This window comes from Pimephales promelas, chromosome 23, assembly GCF_988280905.1.
Source record: "Pimephales promelas chromosome 23, fPimPro1.hap1.1, whole genome shotgun sequence".
In the NCBI taxonomy this organism is placed as follows: domain Eukaryota; kingdom Metazoa; phylum Chordata; class Actinopteri; order Cypriniformes; family Leuciscidae; genus Pimephales; species Pimephales promelas.
This window is the reverse complement of record NC_142791.1, coordinates 5,424,951-5,438,851: the sequence shown is the minus strand read 5'-3', so window position 1 is coordinate 5,438,851 and position 13,901 is coordinate 5,424,951. Positions and strand designations below refer to the sequence as shown.

Below are 13,901 nucleotides of genomic sequence, written 5' to 3'. Positions count from 1 at the left end.
ATAAGGACGAAAAAAAAAGTCGAATGGTCACTATAGGAACGCACCTGCTTCACAAAATCCTCGGATTACGGCAGTGATGTTTCATGGAAAGAATGGGGGAATGAAATAAAAATATTATCGTGATAAATTAACTGACATACCTGGAAGAAACACATCGACTGCTACGAAGGCAACGAAAAGGTAGATAACCGATTGCATCCTTAAAGAAAACCCCGGCTCTCCTCTATAGCCTACAGTCCGAAGAGAATCTCAGAAAAAAATGCTCGTCTGAAGTTGTTGGATGGTAACGAGAAGTCTCTGGTTGAGTGCGTTGAAAGGATCAGGCGGGTTGCTCTGTGCGGAGAATGCAGGTGAAGTCTGTAGTCTGGACAAGCAGTGGCGATGAGTGCGAATTCACACTGGAGAGTTGGGCTCTAAGCCCCACCCCCGGTCCGCCCCCATCGACACGCCCTCTCCGGGTGAAGCCTGTCGCTGAGACGCTGCTGGCGGAAAGTCCGAATTATTCTAGCAAATCCGTCCCCGCGAACTGTTTCAGTGAGTCATTTAAAAACGATTCCGCAATTCGTCAGACATAGACCCACGTTCGGGTTTCATGTTTTACGGGACCTTTCAATGGACAATGATTTCTATAGCCTACTGTAGGCTACACTGTGGGGAAAAAAATATATCACAGTTTCCTCAAAATGATTCAACCTTGAAAGCCTATTAACAGCCTACTGTGAAGACTATTATGAATTCAGATGCCCAACACTTATGAAGAGACGGCAACAACATGCAATGCTACATTTTTCTGAATGTCATAATCATTTGTTAACAAACAGGTTATTCATTACTTCAATGAGCTCATTTATTGCCTTAAATTAAACTTTGGCATGTCTGAAAGGCTACATAACTTGCACTGCAAACACACTTGTTCAAACAACGTGTAAAAGTGAATTTTGCAGAATAGGTCCCCTTTAAAACATTGTACAAGGTCTACCACAAAGACTTGCATTTTTATTTACAGAAATAATAATGTTTTGAAAAAAGTCTCATCAAGGCTGCATTTATTTGATCAAAAATTCAGTAAAACTGTAATACTGTGAAATATCATTACATTTCTGTTTTAATATATTTTAAAATGTGGTTTTGTGATGGTAAAGCTGAATTGTCAGCATCATTACACGAGTCTAGTCTTTATTGTCACATGGCCTTTCAGGAATTATTGTAATATATATATATATCTTATATATATATATATAAGACAGAACAGAGCTCTCTAAATTGTAATGTACTCGTGCATTTTCTGTAAAGATGCTTTGAAACGTTGTTTTGTTATGCAAATAAATGTAAATTGAATTGAATAATATATATATATATATATATATATATATATATATATATATATATATATATAACAATAATTCCTGAAAGGCCATGTGACAATAAAGACTAGACTCGTGTAATGATGCTGACAATTCAGCTTTACCATCACTAAACCACATTTTAAAATATATTAAAACAGAAATGTAATGTAATAATATTTCACAGTATTACAGTTTTACTGAATTTTTGATCAAATAAATGCATGCGCAGCCTTGATGAGACTTTTTTCAAAACATTATTATTTCTGTAAATAAAAATGCAAGTCTTTGTGGTAGACCTTGTACAATGTTTTAAAGGGGACCTATTCTGCAAAATTCACTTTTACATGTTGTTTGAACAAGTGTGTTTGCAGTGTGTGTAGCGTTGTAAACATCCAGCAATTGCTCTTTTTTATCCGCATGGTTTCTCAGCAGAAGTCATAGATGAACTTCTATAGCTGTGAATGGGAGACTACATATAGCCTATTTATAAATATATGTGAATGGGAGGCATATATATATATAAAACTCCACAAAATAGAAGTCCCTCCCTTTCCGGTCGACCATCATGGGACCTTATTTCTGAAAAATATTGTATGGTAGTCAATGGCGAGAGACAATAAATATTTTGATCTCGTTTGAATTGTGTCCTGAATTACACATATGATGTTTGTCAATTTAAAAGATACACTTTAAAGTCAAGAAAGTCGCAGTTTGATGTAAAACTGTTGAGATAAGACTGTAAAAATACATAATTACAAAGACTACAAACCCCAAAGGCACATATTTTCTCTCAATGAATGAAGCTAACTTTACTGGAGCTAACATCTGTCATTGTTTCTATAGTCTATAGACAATTGTGATTTTAACCAAGGTCACATGGATGTCACATGGACTACTTTGATGATGTCTGTACTTTCTTTCTGAACAAGAACAGTTTACCGTATACAGTTTCAAAGGAGGGACAGAAAGCCCCTGACTAAATCTAAAATATACAAAACAGTACAAGTACATAGTACAATATTTAAGACGGTACAATGCACATCATCATATGCATTTCACAATTGCCATGTGTGCAGCTTTGACTTGACCTCAGCCATTGTGAAATGTGGGGTATTTTGGTCTGAAATTTCACAGACACATTCTGGGGACACCAGAGACTCATATTACACCTCGTGGAAATGGCTATAATGGCTCCTTTAAAATAACTATTTTATGAAACAAAGACACTTTAAACAAGAGAGACTAATTTTCTTTGTCTGAAGTTTCAAAGATCAAAACAAAAGGTACTAAAATACCTGTATCTGTTATGCCTATTGGACAATATGCATGGAAACTTTTCATATCATTGCAATTTATTGGCAGATAACTCATGAGTTTGATTTAAATCAGTTTTACTTTACATAAAGAAAATCTTTTTTGAGTCACAAAGTCCAATTGAGATCTTCTCCACAGCTGTTTCAGGAAAATGGTGAGCTCAATTGTTTTATAAATGGCACTGCACAACTAATCACAAACACCTCACAACGAATAAAAGTCTGTGTTCAGCAGTGTCAACCCAGCTTGTTTCCCACCTTGTCATTAGAAAGAGATGCCCTGAGGAATAAACTGACGCCCACTGAGTCACACTGAATTTAAATGTGAATGAAACGGAGTGACAAACCATCGCTTTTTATCACGGCACTTGATGTAATTAAACTTATTAATTTGATGGCGGATCCAGAAAGGTTCAAATGACAATCACCAGTGACAACTGGAGATTCACCTGTTGTATAAATGCAAAAGACTTTGGATGGAGAGTTTGGAAAAAAGAGACTGCAACTGAGTCCATGCAAAAACCAGGATAAATATCTGAAGGTTGCTCCAGAGGTGTGTGATCAATGCTGATGTTGTTAACAGTAACAGTTTTAGAAACAAAGTATAATTTTCACTGTTTGACGTGATATGATAATTGATCGTTAGTTTTAATAAGTGCAATTTACTGCAATGCTTTTTTCATTTAGTTGGTCAGAAGAACAAAAGTGGATGTTACTTGTTCAGATTACATTTTAGAGTGAAAATTCGTAAATTGGTCATACTTCCAAAAAGTAGTAGGCCTATCTGTGATTGCAAATAACAGTGAACGCGGTGACGGAGAGCTGCACTTTCTCCTCAAAACATTGGATTAATCCGTGCTGAGGTACAACTCACGTAAAGTTGATAATTCCGCAAATGCAGATTTCGAACAAAGATGGCAAAAACAAAAAGAGTAAAAACTGTGAACTTCAGCTTTAAGAGGTTGTGCTTTCAGAACAAACTGAGCATTCTTATTTACAGAGTTGCTGGCTTTTTGAGAGAGGCAAAATGGCTTATATTAGTAATAGCAGTTTTTTAATTTAATACAGCTGTTTCATTATGAATAAATTCCTGACCCTCTTAAATAAAAGGCCTAAGGGGGTAGACAATGTCTCCTTATGTTTAGGGCATTAGAATTAATTATTTGTGTTTAATGGTCATAAGCTCTGGTTGTTGTTTTTTTGTTGTTGTTTTTTTATCCTTAATATTCATTTACTTGACCCTCCAGGTAAGAACTGCCAAATTGAATTTAATTTGACTTTAAAAGACCTCTGAAACCAATTAACAAATTATATGATCCTAATCAAACTTTTTTTTGTTTGTTTATTAGTGTGTTATTATTTAAAGGGATAGTTCACCCAAAAAGGAAAATTATGTAATTAATGACTCACCCTCATGTCAGCTCCAGGTAGGGAATGAGTCCTTACCCTAAGTGAAGGAGTACCTCAGGGTCTTATTCACGAGTGAGGGGAGACTGGAGAAGGAGATCGGCCGGAGAATCGGAGCAGCGGGGGTGCTATTGCACTCGCTTTACCGCACCGTTGTGACGAAAAGAAAGCTGAGCCGTAAGGCAAAGCTCTCGATCTACCGGTCAATTTTCGTTCCTACACTCACCTATGGTCATGAAGGCTGGGTCATGACCGAAAGAACGAGATTGAGGGTAAAAGCGGCCGAAATGGGTTTCCTCAGGCGGGTGGCTGGTGTCTCCCATAGAGATAGGGTGAGAAGCTCAGCCATCTGCGAGGACCTCAGAGTAAAGCCACTTTGAGACACATTATTTATTATTATTGGTTTATAATAAATACCACAATATTCCATAAAAAAAATTATAATTGCCAATTTTGATTTCACGGTGACTTTAAGTTCTGTTTGCACTCGTTTCTGAATGGTTGATACTCTTTGTCGTCCATGGATAACTGTCACAATCCTAAATCACCAGCCCTGTCACCTTCAGCACTATATCTCCATCCTTCCTGGTCCAACACTTGTACGCATTCCACAATAATCACCAGCCAGCTCATCAACTCTGCACCAGATGTAAGGACAACACACACTGGCTGAATCCAAAATCACCCCCTATACTCTCAAAATGGGTTCATTTTCAAACTGCTTTCATTCACTCCTTCAGGTGAACCGTATTAGTGGACTAACGTGCAGAATGATGAATGAGGCTTTAAGGGGTGATTTTGGATTCAGGTATTGTCTGTTCTCATTGTTGAATCCTGAAGCACTTACCCAGCCACTCACCTGAGAGAATGCAACAGATAAGACTGTCATCCACAACTATTCCTTCTACAACTAACGTTTCTCAGTTTCTCATCGGCTTACTTCGATTGTAGGCCAAACCTGCAACTTACTTGCAGCCTACAAGAAAACTTACAAGAGTATCCTGTTGAGTCCTTCTGTTTTATGACGATAAAAGACCAGTTATCAATTACATCAAAAATCAATTAGTGTACTTTATATAATAAAGTGACAAAATTACTTTTTTGTTGAGTTGTAACCTATGTCTTGTTGCTAGGATTGATTGTCCTGTAAGCCTATATTATAATAAATTAAGTATTTTATAAACAGATAAAGTGGGTGAGATTATAGCCTAGCATAATTTCAACAACATCCACAAAAATGTAATACCATGTAGTATATCCTATTTGATTTATTATTTATTTAATAAGTAGATGTGTGGTAAGTGCTCTGGATTACCCTTTTGGGGTTAATTTTGCAGGCCAGTTCATTATCCCAGTTCATGTTGATTGTTTTTATGAGCTAGGTCTCTTTAAGGCATCAGTCACATCAGTAAGTTTACCTGGTAGAAGAAGTCAAATAGTTACGGCGGGTCTTTAGCCAACATGAATGCGAAGCTAATCACCTTTCTCTTGGCAATATATAAACAGAGATGGTATTATTATTGGGAGATACAATTATCAGTGGCCAACGACCAAATTGGATCACGTGTGCCTTGATAACCAATCACATTACAGCCTTGACTTTATTGAATTTTGTTCATAGCAGTGTGACAGTCAATCACTGTTTGCAGATACAATCGAAATGAATGAGAAGTGCAGTGAACTGAATCCTACCTGTTGCGCAATTGTCCATGACTTCTCATATAAAACAGATTTTTGATGGGCTGTCGATTCATTAAATGATAAGCCATTTTCCCACAAAAGCAGTTTATTCAGCGTATGAAGCCTCTCCTCCACTGACATCTATTAAAACAGAGTGCCTCTCTTCTCCTTCCCTACCACAGCGTTCCTTGGTTAATGACAAGTTTATTTAGTATCTGAACCACATTCTTTTGAATGCTACATGTTTGATAAAAAAAGAAGCTTTATAGCCTACTGTATGAACAAGTGTGGATATATTAATGCAAGTAAAGACAGTAAGAAGTTATTTCAAGATGTTTGAAAAAGATTAGAACACCAGGGGTCCACTTTGAACTAAGAAAGGCATGATGTGTGCTTAGACACACGTCAGATTTTATGATCTGGAATCTTCAAAATTTTCAAGTAGGAATTTTTTTCTTTGAACCGTCATTCCAATTCAGCCCTCAATCGTTCCCCTCGAGATCCAGGGGAACTTGGATGCAGATCTAAAGGGTGGAGATGGGTAGGATTAGGGGTGGGGCTAGCCTAGGGATCAGGGGGTGGAGATGGATAGGATTAGGGTTGGAATTAGGGATCAGGGGGTGGAGATGGGTGGGTTTAGGTATATGTAAGGTGGGTCCAGAATGATCCAACTCCCCCTGCCCCCCCCCCCCCCCCCCGGATATCGTGTTCTGCAGTGAGGAGTGAGGACCATCTCACCCACTGGGGTATGATTTAGTTGGATTTTCCCTCCTTGGAGTTAGTTTTAACAACTAAAAGAGTAATATGGGACAATACAAAAGGACTTCTTATCTGTCTTTGAGGCATAATGAATGGAAGACTAATTATCTGTCTGGCCTTTGCAGTCCAGCGCAGTTTTCAAACCAAGACTTGCAGCATTTATAATTTACATCCTGCATTTTTAATACAAGATGGGGTTTGGCTCATCTCAGCATGCCTCGTGTCAAACTGCTGGAGTGACTGTCACAAAGTTTCCCAGAATATGAAAGCACTCTCCATTTTATGTCTGTGATATCAGCAACGGAGTGCTTGAAATAATGATTTAGACATTCAGTTTTTGCTTCGAATTGCCGCAGAATCATCTGTTTGCTTAGGAATTCTGTTTGAGATAAGAAATTGTGATATAAAACTGTCTACTCGCTTGTATTTTTCATTCAATGTGTTTATAAATAATAAAAACGTATGAAAAATTTGTTTGCGAAGCTGTACTTCTGATTTTTTTTTTATGTGAATCTCACTCCTCGGTGTTCACACCTGTGGAATAGTAATCTGCAGCACTGATGCTGATGTGTTTTCTCATTTTTCTGATGCTAGGACTTGTTTACTTCCCGTTTGGCAAAGACAAAACAGTGTGTGGGGTGCCGTCAGACAGACAGGGCTCTATGTTCTGACTTTGTATTTTTCTGTAAAGTAAATGAAATTTATTCACATTATTGATTGTTATATTGACACATTTGGCATGGTGGGGAAACCTTGATATTGTTGAGGTGGAACAATTGATTTTATGCAAATTTTTGTGGAAGGCATGTAGTTGACAAGATCAGGGGGTGGTGATGGCGCAGTGTATAAGACACATGCCTTTGGTGTGAGAGACCCGGGTTCGAATTCACTGTGAGACAACAATGACTCCCTGAGCAAGACACTTAACCCCTAGTTGTTCCTCTGACATAGCAATTGGAAGTCGCTTTGGATAAAAGTGTCAGTTAAATGTAAATATGTTTATGCAGATTTTAATCTCTTTGTGCACGAGTTCACATCTACATATAATTACTATGGTAAAGGTTATGCATACTTGCCGTGCTGTCCGGGTGGAAGGCTCGAGCTCGGAATTTCTTCCCGAACCCTGAGTACTCCCTCCAATAAGCAAAAGAGCAAAAGGACAGCCGCCAGACTATAGACCCCCCAAAGACGCAGCGAATTAGGCGGGCTGGCTTTTCACTAAGCTTGATCACTTGACCGGGATATCTCCATGGCATTTAACGGGTAAGTCCCGCTGACCAATGGATGGGGGAATCGGTTCAAGTAGCTTCTGATGTGAGCGGCTCAATGGTGCCAGGAAATTGGGCTCTACCGGCCACCTGCGAGGTGAAATGAATTTGAAAATGCTGGCTAGGCAGGAAAGAGATACGTGTCGAGTCTGCTGAGAGACCAATGCTCGCTGGACAGAGGTAATGCAAGATAGATATGCTGTGTCCGCTGGGAGACCAATGCTCGTTAGACGGAAGAGAGTAGAAATAAGTACATGTTAAGTCCGCTGGGAGACCATTGCTTGCTGGATGGGAGAGAGTAGAGATAAGTACACCGTACATGCACTGGGAGACCATTGCTTGCTGGACGGGAGAGAATAAAGATAAATACACAGTATGACCACTGGGAGACCAATGCTCACTGGATGGGAGAGAGTAGAGATAGATGCATGCTACGTCCACTGGGAGACCATTGTTCGTTGGACAGATAAAGAGGAAACATTCATGCATGCAACATCTGCTAGGAGACCAATGCTCGCTGGACAGAGAGAGGCCTCAAGTGGGGGTTTTAGTGGGAATATTAATTCTGAATAGTGAGGTACTGGAGAAAAGACATCACTGCTGCGGCAGTGGAGAAAGTAGCCAGAGAAACAGAGCTCCTCCCGGAGCAGAGTAGACATCCCTGCTGCGGCAGTGGAGAAAATTAGCCAGAGAAACAGAGCTCCTGCTGGAGCAGAGTAGACATCACTGCTGCGGCAGTGGAGAAACTTACCTGGAGAATTGAGCTCCTGTGGTGTGAGGCTGAGCGAAGGGAGGAGATTGGGGCCTGGCAGACCGATGTTCATCTTCTTGCGCGTTAATCAAGACACGAGGAAGAGGAGGTGAGAGATTAAATCCTTGCAGGATTATGTGCATCTGAAGTGGCCAAGCAAAGATAGCAGTTCGCATTTAGAACATTTTAGACTGTCTGGGAGGGTGGACGAGATCAGAAATATCCTATCGATTATTCAACATTTGAAAGTTTTTTTCATTGATTTCTCAAAGTGAAAACATGGGCTTACATGATGAGAAGACTAAAATATTTTAGAATCTGCGTATATTCACCTCTGACACATCGGTTTGATTCAGTAATCATTGTTTGATGTTGGATAATTATCAAACAGCAAAGCCCAGTCTGATTTAGATGATTGTTTGTTCATTTATCCGTTGCTGGTTTGAGTGGCACACGCATATTCAATTAGTCGTTAAGTAATTCAAAAACGTTTAATTACTTCCTTAGTTGCATAGGAACCCAACCCTCATCATGACAGTTTAATTTAAATAATTTTCATTGCTATAGGTCACATTCCCTGCCGATTTGTTCGTTCTGAATCAGAAAAAACAATAGTGAAGCTGTGGGTTTAAATTACTTGTAAATAAAAATAAATTTTTGCTATAACTTTAAGTTTCTAAGCGATTTTTGAAGACACATTGGCACTGTTAACAATAGGTTCTTAATGATTATATTTGCAATCTGCACGTAATGTGTGACATACTGTTTACGTGTGAGTTTACGACACAAGGAAGCATTGCGTTAATGACGGCAAATCATTTGTATAGAAATTATTTTAGATGAATGTTTCCCCAAAACATGAGTATCCAGATAGCATAACTGGCTCAGTTCATAACTGAACTGAAGTGATACGAAGTTCACCCGGGGATGGAAAACGAAAAGGTTTTGAGCTGAGCATTCACGGAGTTGACCCGGCAGACGTTGAGAGTGTGGACTGGTCGGGACTGAATCTGCATTACCTTATTGTCAATTTCTATATGGCAAGAATTGTTGAATGGTCCAGTCTAAAAAAAAAAAAAAAGTAGATTGCGGACATTTCGCTCGTGGTGGCGTGGCGAGGACCCGTTTGTTTGGCCTGAAGCCCGCGAGATGACACCAGAGGATTGCGGCAAAGATTCCTGATTCTGAACATGAAGAGCTCATTTCGGACATGTTAAAAAGGTACTGCGGGTTCTGCTGTTATTTATCTTGTGCTGTTTGGGTTAATTATCTGCACCTGCTCCTCTCGAACCTTTTAATAAAACATCATATGTCAGGCCTGTGTGTTTGAACTGAAAGCTCACCGACTTCCATCAGTGGGAGAGCAATGGTGACCTTTTGAAAATGAAATGATATATTTAATTATTTTATAGTCAAATGAATCAAGCTATTCACAGTGCTCTCCGTTTTTCCTGCAATGTACATGATTCAAACAGTTCTCTAACGAGAGGTCCTCTCGTATTGCGTAAGTTAGCTTTCTACCACTCTTTCTAAAAGAGCACAAGACGTTTTTCTAAAAAATGTTTCTCACTTCCTGTGGCTCGTGCCGAGCCCCGCCCAGCGCTGGAGACCGCCATGTGATCTACGAGGTCCACTCAGGTTCAATTACAAATATTTTTCATGATTATTAATGTATGTTAATAAAATATTTCTTTAAATTGATTGACACGCCCAGTGATTAGTGTTTTTCTAGTGCGCAACTGCGCATGACAAATTGTAATAAAATTACTTTTAACACCACCTACTATGTGGCCTTTTTACCCTAAACTGATCATATTTTTTAAACTCTAAGTAAATTCAGTAAAAAAAAAAAAAAAGGATTTCTCTAAGTAAATAAAAGTAAATTAGGTAATCAACCCTCACTGGTCTCGGTCTCGACTCGGACTCGACCATCTTGGTCTCGGACTCGACTTGGACTCGACTCTCTATGGACTCGGTCTTGACTCGGACTCGACTCTCTCTGGTCTCGGTGTCGACTCGGACTCGAGTGAGGTGGTCTCGACTACAACACTGGCTGGAACTCCACACAGAGTTTTCCTAAGTTGTGGAATGCACCATTCTCCGCAAAACTCCACTCATGTATCTCTTCGACGCTCTCACAAGTGGACGGCGCCACCGAGGAATGGACGAGAAAGGCCACGGATTTAAGGAGCTATGTTCCAGCTCAGCTGCAGACCGCTCAACTGATCAGCCTCCACGTGCGAAGTGCTATCGAGCGTCCAGCTCAGTCTCCGTCCTCGCAGCTACACGAGCATGTGAAGTCCTTCCAGCGGCAGCAAGAAGGAAAAGACTGTCGAGTCCCGCCACGGCTGGACTACCGTCGAAATATCTCGCCCTGTCAGTCCCCTTAGTAACATAAACATATCAAAACATTTCAAAACTTAATTTCGTCTTTCGGGTCCACTTACATGTTAAAGGGTTAGATCACCCAAAAATGAAAATTCTGTCAGTAATTACTCACCCTCATGTTGTTCCAACCCCGTAAGGCTTTCATTCATCTTTGGAACACAAATTAAGATATTTTTGATTAAATCTGTGAGAAACTAAAAACATCCAACACTATCTCACGACCAATTCGTACGAATTCGACGCATGATTAAAAAGTGGCTAATTCGTACGACCTCACTCGTACTAATTCGTACGTTTTGTCTAAACCCACGTGATGGTTAGGTTTAGGGGCGGGGTAAGGGGTAGGTCATTCGTACGAATTCATACGAATTGGCTAATTCGTAAAATATGTACGATTTAGCAAAATCGTATTAATTCGTACGAGTGAGGTCATATGAATTGTTACGAATTAGCCACTTTTTAATCATTCGTCGAATTAGTACGACTTGGTCGTAAGATCGGGTTGAAACATCATTAAAATAGCCCAAGTGACTACAGTGGCTCGACCTTAAATTTATCAAGCGACGAGAATACTTTTTGTGCGCGACAAACAAACAAAAATAAAGACTTTGTTCAACTATTTATCTTTTTCTGTGTGGGCTTCAGAGGGAGTTCACGTAGTATAACAGCGCAGCGGTATATACGTCAGAACGTAGGCTCAGTATTCGCTCATCTTCTAGATAGATGATGACTGCTGCTCTGTATTACCTATTGGATTTATTTCAATGGCACAATATAAACCCATTCCAAGACCATAAAGGATTTTCAATGAAAAATGACAAATGCAATTTAACCTTGCTGCTTGGGCACTTAATCTGTGTCAAAGAGACTGACCCCTTTTGTGTGGGAACGTAAAGCTAGAGGCAAAATCTCATCTGTGTGTTCATTACTGTGGACTGCACCTAGAAACATTGCAGTGTTTGGAACAAAAGTCAAGGTGTTATTTTGGTTTGGAATTCTTTGATTATGTGCTCTGACCAGAATTGGTTATGATTTCACTCGAGCATACAGAAAACTTACTAAGAAACAGTACGGGTAAGTGTTTTTGAAGAAAAAAGGTAATCACTTAATGGATTACTGCAAATTAGAATCCATTTACATCTATTAAATTCAGTGGACAATGAATTTCATACCTCAAAGAAATTGCAATAAATATCTTTTATATTAAAGAATTAGGTGTGGTTTGCAACCATTAATCCTAAATGTTCAATAGATAAGGGTCACGGTCTGTTTTTAGATTCAAAACACCACAAAATTGTGTTGTGGCTTTGTGCTCCATTTTGATCTGATGGATGTCCCTGGTTGTTTGTCATGGCTGTATGGTTGGGATTGATGTTTATCGAAATGGTGGAGCTGGGAAAGAATCAGATGGGTGATTATGGCGCGGTTGTCAAAAGCCTGAATGCCTCCAATTGTCAGATCTATCTCAGGCTTTCAGTAGGCAAGATGAGCATGATTACATAATTATGTGTACAAAGTGGCTCGGAGGGGCCAGCAAGTGGTGCATACAAGAGCTATTATTTACTGTGGGCAACACAGAATACACTATCGAATGACCTGTGCAATTGTAATTTCAATGTGGATTATTATTTCTTATCATTTCGTTTTCAAACACAGCCCACATGTGAAAACACATTATCAGAGCCATGGAACCATGAAACATTATTCTAATTGCCACTTGTACCTGCATCTCGTTTTTTAATCTAAAGGTGAAAAAAGCTTTTTCAGTCCTAAAAAGCTCTTTTCAAGAAATAGGTTTACTACTACTTGAAAAGTAATGGCCTAGAACAAGCAGTCATAACCTCTTTTTTTTTTTTGACATATTTTTTTATTTTGAACCACTACATTGCATATGATACAGTACAATATTACTACTCTGACATAATATTTTTTTGGCTTTATTTGGTGATAAAATAGCATCATGAGAGATTAATAAGCAATCAATTTTTTGTAGGCCAGTCATTTTTTGACCGGGAACACCACAAGCGTGACTTGCATTATGCAAAAATCACAACATGATGGTTAAAGATTTTGTTTTTTATTAATCCATTCCAGGCATTATTGCAGCAAGTAGAATTTATAGTAGATATATTTTAACTTTATATCAAAGGTTTTCAGACACAAACCCAAAAGTGCTACTATGGGATCTTCGGGGACCTCATAATGGAAGATTTCTTCAAGAGCATTAAATACGTTTTTTTTTTTTTTTTTTTTTTTTTTTAATAATTTCTTCATTTTCGACCACAAATATGGGTAAACTGTTAGTTACCAAGATGCTGTCCACAGTGAACAGGATGAATTCCATGCTATTATCTGTAGAGTTCAAACAAATCTTCTTATCTTATTATCTTTTAAAAAAATCGTATCTTCCATTTGAATTCCCTTCAGAAATTAGAGCTGGTCACAAGATGTGCTTCTCTACAAGCTCCCCCAAAGTTTTGAGGTAAATTATTCTATTAAATTTAGCCTGTATCTGTAAAGATTTTTTTTCTTCCTAGACCAACAAAGGTCCTGTTTGTATTTCTTTTAAAAAAAAGTTGAGCAGCCCAAAAGTTTGGAACATGGTAACATCTCTGAACAATTAGAGTAATCTTGGCAGAACATCCATACGGATAGATTCAACTCGGCCAATCAGAGAGAGAGGGAAAGCTGGCCAGTGATCCAGATCTTCATTAGTATTTTTAATTAGTTTCTCATAAACTGTGTATTGTTACTGTAACTGTAAAGTAAAAGTGAATTTTAAAATCTTTTGGAAATAGCTTTTAATATAAGACTGATCAAATCTGTTCAGTGACTATAATTCATTCGCCTAGAACGATAGTCTTGATGTGTTCGCCTGAAACAGATCTGTCCGAGACTATTCTGTGAATTTTGCACTCGAGAATATCCTTTCTATTCAAACTCATTATTGACTTTGAGAGACAGAGAGAATCACAATATCTGTATAACA

The 13,901-nt window shown here is 38.7% G+C and overlaps 1 protein-coding gene across 2 annotated transcripts in view; it reads right to left on the bottom strand.

The window, feature by feature from the left end:
- The window catches only part of alcama (activated leukocyte cell adhesion molecule a), a 67,319-nt gene extending 66,931 nt beyond the window's left edge, over nucleotides 1–388 (bottom strand). For both annotated transcript variants that reach the window (XM_039675651.2, XM_039675652.2), the window contains exon 1: nucleotides 141–388. In XM_039675651.2, the coding sequence (XP_039531585.2) occupies nucleotides 141–198 (58 nt within the window). In that variant the 5' untranslated portion in view covers nucleotides 199–388. The remainder of the gene's footprint in view (nucleotides 1–140) is intronic.
- Between the last annotated feature and the right edge of the window lie 13,513 nt (nucleotides 389–13,901).